The 17,856-nt window shown below is 39.0% G+C and overlaps 3 protein-coding genes across 4 annotated transcripts in view; 1 reads left to right on the top strand and 2 right to left on the bottom strand.

The window, feature by feature from the left end:
* LOC105227268 (uncharacterized) overlaps positions 1 to 17,856 on the top strand; it is a 545,529-nt gene that overhangs the window by 424,943 nt on the left and 102,730 nt on the right. For both annotated transcript variants that reach the window (XM_049456310.1, XM_049456309.1), the window contains one exon: positions 2,556 to 2,576. The gene's annotated coding sequence lies outside the window, so the exon portion shown is untranslated. The remainder of the gene's footprint in view (positions 1 to 2,555; positions 2,577 to 17,856) is intronic.
* The window catches only part of LOC105227243 (protein folded gastrulation), a 164,966-nt gene that overhangs the window by 125,698 nt on the left and 21,412 nt on the right, over positions 1 to 17,856 (bottom strand). The window lies entirely within an intron of this gene.
* On the bottom strand, positions 1,393 to 2,243 carry LOC105227245 (uncharacterized). The gene is made up of 2 exons (XM_011206486.4): positions 2,180 to 2,243; positions 1,393 to 2,122 (listed from the first exon to the last, which is right to left on the bottom strand). Exons 1-2 carry the CDS (start codon positions 2,202 to 2,204, stop codon positions 1,617 to 1,619), a joined length of 531 nt encoding a protein of 176 aa, XP_011204788.3. The 5' UTR covers positions 2,205 to 2,243; the 3' UTR covers positions 1,393 to 1,616.

Below are 17,856 nucleotides of genomic sequence, written 5' to 3'. Positions count from 1 at the left end.
ACTCGCACACTCAAGCATGTCCAAAAAGATCTGTTTACGGAACTCTTTTAGAAAAAAATTCAGCTTTATCGGGACGAGTCGACCAAGAACGCGTTTCATAACCAAGAAATCCACCAAAATCATTCGAACGGACTCGCGTGAGATGTCGAGCTCTCTTGCCATCCTTTTAACACTAGCCTGAAAATTTTCAAGCACCATAGCCTTCATGAATTTAATCAGTTAAAGAGCTCGAAGATTGACTGATCGCGTCCATATTTGGCATGGTAATTAAGGACAGTCCTACCATCTTAGCAATTACCAATTTTTTTGTTGAAATTTCATTTTCCCAGGCAATTTATATTACAATTTACGCGTAGCTTTTTGCAATGTATGGCTTAGGGTGGTCCAACAAAAAATCTTAGACATTAAGACCGAAAGAATTACTTATCTGTTAGAAATTTAGAAAAAATTTTATTTCCTCCTTAGTATTCTTAACCACTCAAGCTGTTACATTTCCTGTTCTTCAATTTACAACCACCTAACGTCACAAAATTGTCGATGAAGTTATCTTCTATAAATATTGGAAGGTAATAGTTTTTGGTTTCTTACAAAATATAAAATTAAGTTTACAACCAACAAAAAAAAAAAAAAGGAGAACAGTTTTACCTCTACATATTTGAATCTTTTCCCCTTAAAATACTAAAATAAAATTTATGGTCCGAGGGTTCCGTGAGATAAGTCGATTGGAGCAATGAAAAGAAATTTGCTGACGGATATTCTCTACGGAAAAATATTTCAATTATTTGGAAAAAAAAATAGTAAGAGCGCACTAGATATAATAATTTAATCAGTTTAGTCAAGTCTACATTGACCAAAGCAATTGTTGTTGGCTCCAATAAGTAAAATTGTTGTACCAGAAAATCCATCCGAGCTATATGAAATGGTATTGCAAAACCAACAATTGACTGTTTAGTTAATCGATAAATATCGAATAATTTTGACTGCTACAAATCCATGAAAAAGGTTCTCATGCTTCTTGGTCTCACAGAGACGGCGCACCATTTCAAAAAGCGAATACAACTACTCCGTTTTTACAAACAAAATTCGAGAATATGTGGTGTAAAAACGATAAGAGCTTAACTGTTCACAAAGATTCGCATGGGGTTATTTGAAAGCAGAATTCAAGAAAATCGCATTGCAGTCATCGCTATACCACCGATCTTTGATCAATGCAGGCAAAGGCACTGCTTTCCAGAAATAGTCAAAATAAGTGTTTATGCCAAAGTTAAATGAAAGTATCACCACCTATATAGACGGGTTCCTTTTTATACATAACCATTTATTTCATTTAATTTAACCGTCAAGAAATATAGTTAAACCAAAAATATAGGTTAGAATTCACGTCATTCAAAACAAGAGCAAAACACATATTATTTTGAAAGAATAATTTTTGATTTTATTTAAACAAATGTCTCTAAATCTTATAAAATTTCCAAATACTTTCTTAATCAGTTAAATGATTCCAAAAATTTAATGTGTCATTGTTAGGCACTCGATTCCTTATAGGTCCTTGCATTTACACGGACGTTACCCCACCTTAAGCTTGCAACATCCCTACCCTTTATTAATGGCCCAATCTATGCAGGCGTCGTGGATGGTGTTGGTCGGGGTGTTGGACGGGGTGTTGGACGCCTAGTGGGGGGTGGTGGACGTCTAGTAGGTGGTGTTGGACGTCTAGTGGGTGGTGTTGGACGCCTAGGTGGTGGAGTTGGTCGCCGAGTGGGTGGTGTTGGACGCCTAGTAGGTGGTGTTGGACGCCTAGTAGGTGGTGTTGGACGCCTAGTAGGTGGTGTTGGACGCCTAGTTGGTGGAGTTGGTCGCCGAGTGGGTGGTGTTGGACGCCTAGTAGGTGGTGTTGGACGTCTAGTAGGTGGTGTTGGTCGCCGAGTAGGTGGTGTTGGTCGCCGAGTGGGTGGTGTTGGACGCCTAGTGGGTGGTGTTGGACGCCTAGTTGGTGGAGTTGGTCGCCGAGTGGGTGGTGTAGGACGCCTAGTAGGTGGTGTTGGAGCTCCGGTTTGGGCTTCTGGATCGGGCTGAGCTTGAGCCATCATTATTAGGACGACTAATAGCGTAGCTCCGAAAACTGAAAATGATATACACATATTAATAAAGTATCTAGTTGAAAGATTCTTGAACTTACGGAGCGTAAATAAATTCCTGGGCATGTTTCTTCCAATTTTTTGAACTGTTTGTTGGTTTTGACTGCGAGTGTGGAACTCAACTGATGTCTTCGGTTAAGTTCCTACCACGTTATATACTTGAAGAGACCTCGCGGAACAAATGATTTCTGTTTTAACACTTGTTTAATTATTTGTGTTAAATCAATGCATTTAATTTGATTGAATGGAATATCTGGCAGACAGATATTGTCTTCTTCGTTTGTCGGTACCATAATGTGTAGAGCGCGACAGCTTTGTTTTTACAAAAATAAATTTTAAAAACCGTATATCTATTTTTAGTATATTTACACATGAAAATTTAATAAACATGTTTGTACTTTACTTTTTTTTTTACAGCTGACTCAGGCGGAAATCGGGGTAAGTGAGAACATATATCTACAATGTGCTTTGTGAGACAAAATTTTTAACTTGAACGTTACACGATCAAGAAAATGCTTTCATTTTGCAATACACTCAGACTTTTTACTACCACTCCCTTATTTTTTGAACTCGATCCCCGTCTTGTTATCAGTTTATCCATTCAAGTCGTGAAGCAACTCGACGATCAAGTTGAAACAGCTGATCACATAATTTTGCAAACAAACGCCATGCAGTTGTCGCGAATATGAATATTTCGTAATATTCATGGATTTATATCAAAATATAAGTATACATAATAATCAATTTCCGCGAAACTAAAATGTCTGCGTCTCTCGAATAGATAGATGGCAAAACAATTTGAAATAGCAAAAATCATGAATTTTGAATATATGTATTTGGCTGTTTTCGTATAACGAGGTAGCCTTTCTCAACTTGGTCAACCGGAAAGAAATATCGGAGGCTTTATAAAATATGTATAGAGATGTATTAGAAATTCAGCGTAAAGAGCTTGTAGTAGCACGGCTAGTCTGTATGTATTTCCGTTTGTCCATCGCTTTATAAAAGAACTACCAACAAGAAGGAATTGGGACGTCAGATATGGTCAAATAGGGTTATGGTTTTTTGTTGTACACATAATTGTATACCATTTATAATTTGAAAAATGTTAATCCACAACGCTCAGTTTGCATATATCTACCCATTTAGGCCACTTTTCGATGGCCTGGTGCAGCATTTAGGCTGGAGTTTCGGATGAAGTGCGCTGAATATTGAATTCGAGCTCTTCAAGCTTTGCTGGCTAATGTGCTAAAGACTTTTAATGGCCAACGCAAACAATATTCCCGACGCGTTAAAGTGCATGTCATTTGTCCGAGACATTTCTCAAAATTAACGAGTTGCCGAACTCTGCAAGCAATGTGTCCTTGTTTGTACCCGAAATATGAAGTGGCGTACTGTCTTTTAGAGCATAGAGATCGTCCACGTCGATTTAATCAAATACCGGGTAAAAAACCCGATCAAAATCATGTTGTAACTCTCGCTATTGATGGTATTGGTATTTCCTGTCTCATTTCGAAAGAAATAATGGCGGAATGATGCTACCTTACCACAATCCACATCAAACGCTTTGCATTTCCTGAACCAGACCAAGACTTTACTCAACTCAATAGTGAGAATTTTGCTTGTTGACGAAGTCGTCGATCCAGAAATGGGCCACATTTTAGAAGATGAGCTGTCAAAATCTTGTCATTCCTAATGGTAGACGTTGTATATACGTGAAATTTTGCCTCCGTTTTTGAGACATGTTTCTAAAATTTTGCATACGTCCTCTTCTCATTATGAAGCTATTTACGAGTATTTATCGGAACCACCCAACAACTATAGGATGTGACGGGTGATCCAAATATAGGTACTTTTTTCAATAGCCATTTTTTGACTGATCACGCGTGAGTTGTGTCAAGCTGTCATGTTATTTTTGTTTAGTATTGTTTGGCATTTTCTTATGGAAAGACTTTCGCCTGAACAACGTTTACAAATCGTTCAACTTTATTACGAAAATTCACATTCTGTAGAGAGTGTCTTTCGCGTGCTTCGCACAACTTATGGTCAATACACTCGCTCTACTGAGCATACCATTCCCAACACCATAACCCACCTTGAGACCCAGCACTCTTTATTGGATAATATTTGACCGAATAGACCACGTCCAGCCGCAGTGAAGAAAATATATCAGCGGTAGCTGAGAGTATACACCAAGACCGTGGAGAGTCCACTCGGCGCCGTTCGCAGCAATTCCGACTGACGTATGGAACGAATTAGACGACATCTTAAATTGAAAGACACTGCTTCGTTCTATGGGCTTTTGAAAAGTTCCAAGAATATCTGACGTTTTCGAGTCAAACTTTGTTCAGCGTTGAGGCCCATTTCTAGCTCAATGGGTATGTAATCAAGCAAAATTGTCGCATTTGGGACAAGGAGCAACCTGAAAAGATTCAAAAGCTGCCATTTCATCTAGAAAAACCAACGGTTTGGTGTTGTTTGTGTACCGGTGGAATCATTGGTCTATAGTTCTTTGAAAATACGCCAATGTAACCATCAATAGAGACCGCTATCGCGCCATGATAACCGACTATTTGATGCCTGAAATTGAAGCTCGCGATCTCGGGGATATCTGATATTTCAATAAGACGACGCCACTTCCCACACATCGCATTAATTAATGGAAAGAACACTTCAATGAGCAGATAATTTCTCGTTTTGGGACGGTCGATGAACCTCCAGGATCGTGTGATATCACACCGTTAGACTTTTTTCTGTGGAGATATGTTTCTATTCAGGCGCATCATTCGGCAATTATGAGTCGAAATGCTCGAACGAGACATTGAAAATTGTACTCAAGGGATGTACTGTCTAAGACGTAGCCGCGGCCAAGACAAAATCTTCAGAAAATAAATGTCAAAAAATGTTCTTTCAAATGATAATTAACATTCCCCATTAAATTTGAAGTTTCTGTGTTTTCTTGGAACCTTGAAGTGGATCACCCTTTATATGCACCTGTTAAGGTTACAACAACGTCCGTGTAGCCGCGGTATATATTTTTTTTGTCATCGCCACATTAAAGAACCACCCTAAAGTGTGCTAACATAAAAATAATTACGGTGTTGTCAATAAAGAGCCGGGCCTTGCGCATGCGCAAAGTGAACTAATGTATAAGCTAATGAGTCAAGCCATCCTGCGGCAATTCTATGCTCATACAGTATGTCTACCGAATCGCCAACACACACATATACACGCACACCGAGGGAGAGAGATATGTATTTACATAAATTCAAGCATTTGCGCGGCAATGGAGTGAGTCATCGCTTCGAAGGCGGTGCAAGTGATCAATTGGCGGCGTTACACTGGATTCACACACACAAACATATCCATAAACATACACATATATTCATATGTAGATGATTGCAAAGGCGGTGCAACACGCATGCCGGCATACAAAAACAAATGCGTGCAAACATTGTGGCTTGTAAATGAGTCGCTTGAGTGTTTGTTTATTCTGCTTTGTTGTTGTTACTGTTGTTGTTGTTTGCTTGATTGGTATGACATTCATGTTAATGCTAGCATAAATTTTCAAATATCTGCTTGACCTTCTCGGAAAGCGGCGCATCAATAAATTGTCGCAGCGATACGAAACCACAACTAATTACACACACATACATGCACACATTTACATATACATATACGTATTTCTCTTAGATATACATACATATATAAACATACATGCGTGTAGTTTGAACCGGCATCACCATCACTGACTGTGTTTGCGGGCCGGTTGCTTGTTGTCTGCTTGTGGCAGACTCCCCAGTGGGTGTCAACGACACATTCGGTCCACAGCGAAAGGATATGCTAAGTGACAGTTGACACTTACAATGATATAATGAATGGCATTTCACTATTTATTATCATTTCTCTTTTGTCGGCCCACTCCTTTCTCCGCTGCAACAACAACACTAAACATAAGTGTCTGTCTGTTTGTATATGTGCATGTGTGCGCTGGGTCTGCGGCAAAGTGCCGTGGAAAACGCGCCACTGACTCACTGTTAGAGGCTTTGTTAAATTATCGTGTCAGCATTTGCTACACTTAATGACGAAGTGTCACTGCCAATTTCGGGGTTCGGAGTTCGGTTGAATTATGCGCTCATTTCGTGTCAAATAACAGTATCCATTGAACAAATCGAAATGTGTGCCGACAAAAGAGTTATGGAAATGAGAATTTTTTGACAGATGTGGAGGGTTTTTGGATTTTGGTTTTCTTAATTTTCTTATTTCCCTCTCCACATTCAACTATTTCATATTTATTAATACTAAATTGACGTAAATTATTAAATTAGTGGCTTTCCAGTTTAACAATTGTGTGCTGCTAAACATTTTTGTTGTGAGAGAGATAAAATATTTGATTTATTGAAATTTTCCGATAAAGAAAGTAAAATTGTGAGTTAAAATTCAAAATTCTGACTGCATATATTGTATATTGGAACTACTTTTAGTTATTGATCTGAAATTTTACACACGTCTTCTTCTCGCCAAGAGCTAGCCATTTGTCGAGACTTCCGATATCGGACCTTTATACCATATAGCTGCTATATGAACTGACCAATAAATAGCGATATGACTATTTACTCCAATAGTAGAGTGGAATGCTAGCTTTGAACTCACTGATAATGGCGTGAGACTATTTGAGGAGTGCCTAACCTCCCTGTCAATGGTATCGGGTTACTTCTGAATAACACTAGTTTGGGTAACAGGTCACAGCGGAATCGCAGACACTGTAAAGCCGATGCGTTGGCTAGGAAAGGTAACTCAACCTCGCTGTTGTTGGAGTGGGAACGGGTCGCAGCTCCGGTGTATTCTTGTGGGTTACTAATTATTAGATAGCTGCTACCAGTAGCGTAAGCATTTGAAACATTTCAACACATTCCTCTTATTTGACCAGCATGTGCCAAGTTAAGGATAAAACGCATCGGATCTCACATTTTGACTTCTAGTGGACTGAGCTAGTGGGAATAAAAATTTTACGCATAAGCAGATTTAAAATGAATACAAGACGCTTTGTCGACACTTAAAATATAATGAAAGAATCTGAATCCACAAAGGACTGACCTAGATCACAAAGGACGGTTCAGCTATATAATGCGTGATGTGTAACGATCCCCATAATAAAAAGCTAGAGCTATATTTCCTTGTAATCTTACTTCACTTAGTAGTTTTGCCGTCGAATGATCATTGGACAAATTATTCAAAGAGAGTTGAGAAAGTATTCACAACGAACCACGTCCATGACGGCCATCAACATCAACTAATGATCAGCACGTCAATAAAATTAAATTAAGGAATTGGTGTTTGAGAATCGACGATTAACAGTCTGAAAACTTACTGGAATCGTTGGAATATCGGAAGGATCAATGAAACCATTTTAAAAGATCATTTAGGCCTAAGAAAAGTGAAAGCACGATTGGTTCCAAAATCACTCAATTTTTTCGAAAAAAAGGATGTTATGAAAAGTAAAATTACTTGCGATGAGTCTTGGATTTATGGTGATAACCCGGAAACCGACGATTAATCGGCCGAATATCGTAACAAAGGTAAGCCGAAATAGAAAAAACATATCAAAGCAGGTCAAAAGTCAAGGTTATGTTGACAGTTTTCTTCGATTATCGAGACGTAGTGCACTCCGAATTCCTTCTGACCAGCCAAATTTTCAACAAGGACTACTATTTCAGTGCTAAGCTTCCTTTGTGCGAAGCTATTGATAAAAAGAGGCCAGAAGTATGGTCCGACAACTCTTGGTTTTTCCACCACGATAATGAAGTCTCGTTTACTGCATTGATTCTTCGTCAGTTCTTCGCCAAATTTTTAACCAATAACGTGACGATATCCTAAAGTCACTAAACATAAATTTTTGGTTTATCCACTAAGCAATCTGTTAGCTTTGGTTAAGTGGCGACTGTGTTTATAGGGTTTATTTCATTGGGTTTAAAACTAAACTCCTAAACGGAAAATTTCACATGTGCAACCTGCCAACCAGTAAAATCGACGGGAAAGTCGAATATCCATGATGCCATAGTAACACACCATATTTGGCGGTATCGAAGGGGCCTGCTGTATAATGAAATTGAAGCGAGAGATTCCGAGATTTTGAGACTAGACTTTACCATAAGTAATCATTTTCCATTGTGACGATGGGCAACCCAAATATGGAATACGGTTCACATCGGTACAGGGTATCCAATATCCAAACATGACCTTCTTTCAAGCTGGCGCAGTGCTTTTGGTATTGAATCTACAAAATGGCAGAAAGCTGGTAAAATCATATTGGCAGTACTTTGAATAAGACTAGAATATGATTATTGATCCAATAGCTTTGTCTTTGTTGAGATCTTCCTCGATATTGGGTATCGCTTAGGCTTGTAAAACTTGATTTAAGACAAGAGAGTAAAGCACTGAAGGCTTCTTCGTGAATGAAATCGACTACTTGTCATAAAGTACATTATTTGATGATTACGGAACTGTTATTGTTCCTAACGGGAAACAATTTTGCCTCAAACAAGTGTGTGTAGAGGTCATTTTGGCGAAAACTTTCTAACTGATATTGTTTAGAAGTTGTCTATGATGTTCAGAAAATATAATTTGGTTTAGATGCCGGTAGTGCGGCATTCTGATAGATCTGTTGCTTCCTCAAATTGTCAAGAGCAATGGCGTAAATCTGAAGTAAGCTATATAATTTTTCTATTCTGTATTATTCTATATTTCTATTTATATCTGCAAGATTCTTATATGCTTAACACCACTCCAGAGTTACGTTCTCCAGATTGGAGGAACTATCAATAGACATGAAGAGGGTTTCTTACATGTAGCACTTTTAACCATTAAGATAGTAAAATAGGGCTTAATAAATCTCCAGATCCTACTAAGGATTAGTGGATATGTAAACTCCGTAGAAGTATGAAACTGCGTCAGAAAAAGCTCTCCAATGCTTTGGTTAGTCGTTTAAAGTCCCCTTAAATTTTCGTCACGCCTTTCTAGGTATTCTGACAGAAAATCTCGAAATGCATAACTTTTTTGACACACTACAATTTTCTGGAAATTCCTTTCCGTTCCTGTTTGTGGACTTTTGTCAAAGTAAAGCTTCATGTGCCTTATACAAATATTCAAAAATATCCAAAAAAATATTCTTTCACTGTTAAAATGAAACCTGTCTAGCGCTGCTGCTTTTGTTATTCACCAGTTGACTCTAGTGTCACCCATATGTCATCGACGCTGACAACGCTGACACATTTACTAGCACTCGCCTGCAATATGAACTCGCATTGTGCTGCATTGAAATATTGGAGTTGGCAAAATGCTGACCTTTTTGTTCAAATTCCCATTTATTTCATTTTTTCACTTTCGCTCCGCTCCAAAAGAATCTCACTTTATTGTTTTTGTTTAAATAACCGTGTACGCATGCTTTTGAAGCAAATATTCTACAATATTTTCGAACTGTGTGTGCGCTCTCGTACATACCGACCCAAATATGAAATTGTGCATTTGTTTGCCTGCATTCCTTGCCGACTGGCGCTTTGCTCGGCGAGCGTTCATGCGACAGAATTGTCACAGCACAAAAAAAAATATTAACAAATGGTATCAGCAATTTGTTTGAACAAAAAGTATGGAATAGATTCCGCAAATAACTGCAATATTGCTTGGTTGCTTTGATGGTGCAGCAAAGGACATGCGCCCGGCTGCCAGCCTGCCACAATTGCCACTGCAGTACTCGTGTGTATTGGCATTTATTTCATATTTTACGCTGACAAGGCGACTCTCAAACGAATTACTACAGATATGTGTATGTGTATATGTATTTCGAAAAAAATACTCTGTAAATAGCTGGCTCAATTATCTTTATTTGTAATGTTCCATATACATTTAGAGCAGTATCCATTATATAATATTTGTCTATTAAAATAGCCCACCTCCACTGAATGCAGTGCGGATGATTGGAGCTATTCGAACAAATTTATTAAAGGCTCATTGTCCGGTGCTATCTTACTCCATGTTACTAGTAAGGCTTTGTTCTTGAAAATCTATGTCGTCGCCCTAAAAGTAATCACCTTGGTCCAAATACACTTGAGCCAACGTTTTTTCCAATCATTGAAACAGCTGTTAATGCCAAATTCTGGAATAGCCTTCAATGACTCAAAACGGTTTCTCCGGAGCGGTCATTTGAGTTTGCTGACTAGCCAGAACTCAGACGGAGCTAAATCAGACGAATACGGTAGTTGCGGCACGATGTTATATGAAAATTTGACGAAAAACTCATGAAGAATCAACGCATTGTGCGACGGTTTATTATCGAGGTGCAAAAACCAAGAGTTGTCGGCCTACAATTCCGGCCTCTTTTACGAATAGTTTCGTACAAACGAAGCTTAGCACTCAAATAGTATTCCCCGTTGACAGTTTGGCCGGTCGGAAAGAAATCATACTGCACCACACCTCGATAATCGAAAAAACTTTCAACATAACCTTTATTATTGACCACCTTTGTCTTGTTTTTTTCGGCTTCGGCTCGCCTTTACCACGATATTTAGCCGACTGATCGTCTTGTTTCGGGTTGTAAGCATAGATAAAAGACTCATCGCCAGTAATCATATGCTTCATGACATCTTGGTAGTCGGAAAGCATTGTTTCGCAGACGTTAACGCGACAAAAAAATTTGGTGATTTGAAACCAATCGCGTTTTCACTTTTTTTTTAGGCCCAAATAATCTTTCAAAATAGTTTTCAATCATCTTTCCGATATTCCAACGAAGCCCGTGAGATCTCTGACGGTTAATCGTCGATTCTCAAACACCAATTCCTTTATTTTATTGACGTGTTGATCGTCAGTTGGTGTTGATCGCTCTCCTGGAAGTGATTTTGTCGTCAACGCGCTCTCGACCCGAATAATATGTACCAATAAAAACAACTGCATGTGCCAAACAATTATCACCGAAGGATTTTTCAAACATTCTGAACGTTTCGGCAACAGAAAAAGTCTTACTATTTTTTGCCCACGTTTATGAAACTTACCCAATTCATTTCTGAAGAGCGAAAGCTTTAATTCTTGTACTCCAGCCTAAGTCTTCCACCAAAAAAAAATACATATTTATGTTCTATATATTTGTATGAAAAAAAGAGAGATATAAAACATGAAAAACATGAGTCCACAAGTAGATTTCTTAATTAATGCTCACGTGTGCATGCCGCGAACTTTACCGGATTCTGATTAGCCGTGTGATTTTATCCCCATATCCATGCGTATGTATGTATACTCGTATTTATGCTACAAATTTACATTTTTTAATGGAAAGTGCAAACATGTGCCATGGTTATTTAATGTCGGCTAGAAATTGCCAATTAACTTTACCATATTGAATAATTATTAAAAAACGCTGCGCCGTAATTAAGTAATTTTATACTAATTGAAAACCGATTGAAAGTGCTTCAACCCAACTGGGTAAGTTTGTGGCATGTGTTACACGTATATCCGTGTGTATATGTTTGTATGTATGTGTAAAAAGTACCAAAATAATACTTTAATATGTTAATGATAGAATTGATAAATATTAAATTGAAAATACCCACACGAGTGAGTTATAAAATGTGGATTAAATAGTTAGTGAACTCTCGTGTCGTTTAAAAAAAATCAAAAAAAAAACTGGGAAATTATATAATACATAAATCATGACATTTATGTTATACATAATGTATACTATATACATATGTATAAATATATATAAACAAAAAATGTTAAAATATTTATTTTGATACTTGAAACAGAAATTGAAGAAAATTATTAAAAATTAGTAATGCTTTACATTGACCCGAGGACCCTACTAACGTCAAAAAATAAGATTTTTATTAGCGTTCACCCCTCTACAGACAACCGAACTTATTTTTGCTTTGAAGAAGTTCCCCAAAAAAGTAAATAACACAATTTTTGAGAAAAAGTTTCATTTCATTTCATTTGAACCTAATTTTCTTGGCGCGCTAATAAATAAGCATTAACGGTCGATGTCAATTCTCACGTCACACATAGACATAGCTAGCAGATGCTTTGCGGCAAGGCTGCTATTAGACTTAGGGAAGCTGAGTATTTGAGGTGCTACGGGTAGGGACACACTAAAACTCTCCACTAATTTGATTGCATTTCTTACAATCTAGATCACAGAGTAGCGGAGCCCTCGCCTGGCCATACCTTCTCTGCTTAAACAGCTGTAAAGTCTGTGGGCGGAGCAAAGCTGTAGGAAAGAGGTTCAAAGAGATTTTTCACAATGGATCGTAGTTAAAAGAAAAGGTAGGAAGTAAAATCTACTATCGACAGATCTTCATCAACTCTAGTTTCGGCTACCGATCACTATAACGTCCTTCAAGCAGAGCCATTAAGATAGCTATAGTTACACGGTTCCGAAGTGCAGCCTTCTTCAAAGAGGCACACATTCACTCCGATAGCCGAGCGGTTATACTGGCTTTAAGGTCGCTCAAAACTAGTCAAGGACTGCATGGCTTCATTAACAATAGCTTGAAGAAGCTTGATTCCATAGTAAACTTGTATTGGTGCTTGGTTACAGCTAAATCGCTGAAAACTGCAAAGCCAATAATCTTGCTAGAGAGGGTATCCTTATCCAATTTCATCCAATTTGGAGACGATTTTCCGATGTCCGAGCGCTAGACCTATGTTCTTCCTGTGAAATTGGTATTCGCTGTCAACAACCAGAACTTGTGCGACTGTGAAATCCTTCTGGCTTAGAATGAACCATAACTCCGTACTACTGGCTCTAAGCAAAGTCAAGTCGCAATTACAGGTGTTTTGACCTAACATTGTCCAATAAGTACACATGCGGTGGGCAAAATATTTTCTCGGGTCCTCTTCACTAAAGCTTTGCGGAGGCGAGGTGTAGTCATCTTGTCGCTTTCTTTTCTATTTCCCGGCTTTTGAGATTCTGATGTTGAAATATATCGATAGACACACCTTTGGAGCAGCTAACGAAGTGGTTTGGTCGAAATTGAACGTCTTAACAAATATGTGAAGAGCTCACTATGATTTGCAGATCTATGAGAATCAGTTTATCCGCTTTTAAGATCCCCTTTTTTTAACACATATGATGAATACCTACCCAAATAAGATCCAAAGTTATAATTGACCGTCCGGAAAATCTGCGATTGACTGAGAATCTTATCCATATCAGTATATTCGGACCTAAAGAGTCAACAATTGGATCATACGAAGAAAAAGAGCTCTCAGCAGCAGCCAGCTTTGGGCAGTGTTATAGGAATTGGGTGCCATCGGAGCAACGCCAAGCCATGCAAATCGATTATGACTACTCAGAAGCGCAGTGAGCATGATTGGAACCTGATACCAATGTGATTATTACTTGTTGCTGTATAAAGCGTATGAGTTTACTAGTAAGAAACTTTAGCTGAAGTCTGTAGAATTCGACTATCAAAGTGGCCAAGGTCCTAGGGTTTTGACTCAAGCGCCAACTTAGTAAAACTCTGAAACCACATTCCTCCATATACATACATAAATATATGGAACATTGTAATTTAAAAATAATACAAATACGAAACGCTCGATATGTGGCAGTCACCGCCGAGAGCGGAAAGAGAAAACTACCAAAAGACAGCCACAAAACCGACAACTTTTGACTCTGGCAGCCACCAACGAAAGTGTCAACGACTGACTGGCAAACAAAAAGGACACAACAACAACAAACTGCAACTACTCAAAGCGTCTTTGTCTTGTGCCGCTCGCACTCAGCTGCTGGTGACACACTGACACCGAACAAAGAACCGCCCAAGCTTATTGAAGCGAAGCTACAAGCACGAACCGCACACACCCACACAAACAACGCGAAACGTAAATAAATGCGAGCGCAAAGTTAAAATTACACACTGACATACATTTCGTGCGTAAAATGTTTTTGTTGTGTCAATATTATTTGCAATAAATTGTTGTTCTGGTTGTGGTTGTTGTTGCATGCGCATTCGTAGTTGACGATTAAACTGGCTGTGTGCGGTCTTTACTACTTCTACTGCGCCTATGTTTGTTTGAATGTGTGATTTTAAATGTGTGTGTGTGTGTGTGTTGCTTGAACCGGTTATCCTTTTAACTCATCGGCAGCGACACTCTTCGAGCTCAGCAACCTTTGCCGCGTCTGCGCCATTCATTAAAATTAATTTAATTAATTTTAATTACCGTCAGCAAACGCGATGCCTCTCAAGCGCTCAAACACACACAAGCAAAATCTACATATACTTGTATATGTATGTATGCTTACTTAAAATACAAACACATACAATTGTTGCACGCTAAAAATGCGCCACAGAATGTGTCCAAAGCAGACGAAAAAAAACTAGTGCAATCAAGGCTTCTATATATAAAGGGTGTTTTTTAGACATATGGATTTTAAGAAGAATGATTTAATGTTATGTTTTAAGAATGATTTGAGCCGCGGCTGGTTCGAATGAATTCCAATCAAAAGAGCCAATTTTCCACTTCTAGGAGCAATTGTGGTCGTATGTCAGCATAAATCCGTCGAATATTCTCTTCGAAGGAGCCAATCGTCTCGGGCTTATCTGTGTACACAAGCGACTTCTCACTAAATTAAAATATCCAGGTTGTAGCCGAGTTAACAATAACGCGCCAATCGTTTTTTCTTTTCGCGATATGGTGCAAATTGGAGATTCTAAACGAAACCATGTCCTTCCCCACCTGGTCTTTCCTCCGGCGGGTACTGCGTCGAATACTTTCAGAGCTAGAGTGTCCACTCAGATGATATGACCGAGCCACCGTAGCCGCTGTCTTTTGATTCGCTCAGCTGTGCCAATGTCGTCGTATCTCTCATACAGCTCATCGTTCCATCGAATGCGATATTCGCCGTGGCTAATGCGCAAAGGATCAAATATATTCCGCAGAACCTATCTCTCGAAAATTCGTAACGTCGAATCATCAGATGATGTCATCGCCCATGCCTGCGCACCATATAGCAGGATGGGAATGATAAGTTACTTATAAAGTTTTATTTTTGGTCATCGAGAGAGGACTTTTAAATCTTATGATCCTGAAAATCAAGCCATAGACCTAGAGATGAACGCATTATCTCAAATTCACAAAAATTTCATTCAATAAATGAATTGTTTCGTAGGCTTTGTCATCCAACATGGCAACCAAGGACGTTCACATCAATATCCTACAATTCAGGGACGATAAAGTCATTAATCATGGCTCCACAGCATTCTCCATTAACTGTAAGACGGCCATATTGTCTTTATTTTTGAAGAAATATGAAGCAGTGCTCCCCTCTGCCAAGAGAGGACAGTCAGCAGTGGCATTTTGAGGTGTCTTATTAATGGCTTTTAAATTATTTGCTCTTCAAATGAGACTATTTTGTTTGTTATCTTATCCATTCAACTTAAAGTGAGCTACATCGCTTACCACGATGTTTGTGTGGAAATAAATATCAGTGCCCATCTCGTTTTAGCTCCATTCACCGAACATGCGAGGCGCCTCGATCGTTCGGCTTCAGTTCGTGCATGTGTTGGTTTTTATAAGCCCGCATACCAAGATCGTTCTGCTTCCATGCAATTTTCCAATGAGTGGATGATCACAGCTCCATTTGTTGCTGATGGCTGATGGACTCATTCCGGTCTTCTTTCACATTTTACTCCACAGCAACAATAGTGTCTCCGGTGCGCTCTGTACGGCGTCTCTAAGCGAGCCCACTATTCACTTTAGTAAATTTGGAGTGAAATCGATCCATGCTTGCTCGAATTACCGACTCTGCTGGGCATTTAAGTCGAGCAAACATTAGACGCAGCACGCGATACGTCGCACGAGCCTAATCAGTGTTTGGTAATAAGTTTGCACAATTTGGAAAGGTTGTTCCGAAGTAAGTCTGTCCACAATGAAATGACAAACCAAACTAAGTATAAACCAAGAAACAGGTTTCAAAAGGCTAACTGAAACCACTCGTCTAAAAAAACACCCTTAACATATAGTACATACACACACAAGAAAGCGCTTCCGCCGCATAGCAGCAACCAGAAATAACAACTTAATTAAGCGTTGTTGCTGCCAAAGCATCTCAACCGCGTCGTAACTGCGGCTCTCGCCAGTTGCAACAAAACAAAAAGTAAATAAATTAATGTATTTATGTAAATAGAGGAAAAAGTACATTAAGCGATTGCGTTTTTTAAATGAAAGTTAAGATTTTTCCACTCGTTAAGTTGTTGAAAGGTCGGCTGCGAGCAAAAACGATTACTAAAGGTGGCAATTAGTGGACAATTCGGCATAAATTGCCGGTGCAAATGCAGGGTTATGTGAATCCTGGCGACGTCTATTGTTCGGTAGCCAAGACTGTTCGAATACTCGGCCTGAACTAAAAGCGAGATTAAGAGAGCTTATGGTCTTCCAATCTTTTAGAGGTTCTGTGGTAAAAGTTCTTCTCAGTAGGCTGTTGACTGATATATTTGCTTCAGGGTTAGCTTAATTTTGAATAGGTTAGATTCGATAAGGGATCTCTCAACATAGCGATGAGAGCGCACTGTGACTATTATGTACAGTTCTTTGAGGATTGAGATGAAGACCACTGCTGCAGTTGAATATCAGCTATCGGCAAGACCAATCCCAAATTTGCACAGGTGCTTTAAATATTCTTACGCTATTTCACACGGATGTTTAAAAGTATGAGATGGTAAGAGTATTTGCCTTCTTCTTCCAGAGAGTGTCCAGTTAGCACTTTTACAACCATTGAAAGATGGGATATGCTTGAAGCGAAGAGTTCACTGGAATTTTTACGATTTACTCTGAGCCAGAAGTTGGTTGACCAACGCTTGCTAAACTGATCTAAGGCCCTTTAATTCAGTAGTACACTACAGAACCAATGCAGCTCCTAACCGTTTCTTTTCCGCAGTTATTGAGACTGAAGCATCTGTCCTAATGAGCTCATCAGCCTTATAGCTTCCTGCAATATCGCTGTGGCCAGGCACCCTAGCCAATCTAATCGTGTATTAACTCGATAGTAGAGATAAAGAGCCTAGGCACCCCTCCGCTAGTCTTGAGCGCACAGTCGACGAGTTCAGGGCTTACATCGTTGTTCTACTATCACCACACTGAAAGAAGCTGCGTTTCGGACCATCCTCTACTGCTACCTTTATGACAGTCACTTCCGCTTGGAAGACGCTGCAGTGTTCAGGAAGCTTCTATCAGGTACAATGAATAGTTGTCGACAGTATACCCCTCCACCAAGCTCTGATGATCCGTAAAATACTCATAGGCCCTCTTCTCGAGCGAGTATTTCCTTTTATTTTAGGCGATCTCTTCAAAAGATTTTGAGAAATACTGCTTAACTAATAGTCTCGTCCATTTGTGAAGGCATGGATCGATCGGCTTGCTGTAATGATCCGAGATCAATTCTCACGGCAGCCGCTTCTACGTTACCGGAATTTACCCGGACTTTATCCGCCCAAGGGCTGTTTTTCGGAGATCTAATCCCGTTTGTAACGATAAGTTTTAGATTAGATTAAGTAATCTGATATCGGCCGATCCGACAAATGATCAGTTTCTTGGTAAATATGGACGGGTGCAATATTTCAGATCGATATCTCAAAAGTGATAGGACCATTTCGAATATATGCAGCCAGAGGGACAAATAGACGAACGGATAGACAGATGGACATACTAATCATTTGAATATATACTTTAC

This window comes from Bactrocera dorsalis, chromosome 4 (assembly GCF_023373825.1).
Source record: "Bactrocera dorsalis isolate Fly_Bdor chromosome 4, ASM2337382v1, whole genome shotgun sequence".
In the NCBI taxonomy this organism is placed as follows: Eukaryota; Metazoa; Arthropoda; class Insecta; order Diptera; family Tephritidae; genus Bactrocera; species Bactrocera dorsalis.
The sequence above is the reverse complement of the archived record's forward strand: the minus strand, read 5'-3'. Positions and strand labels throughout refer to the sequence as shown.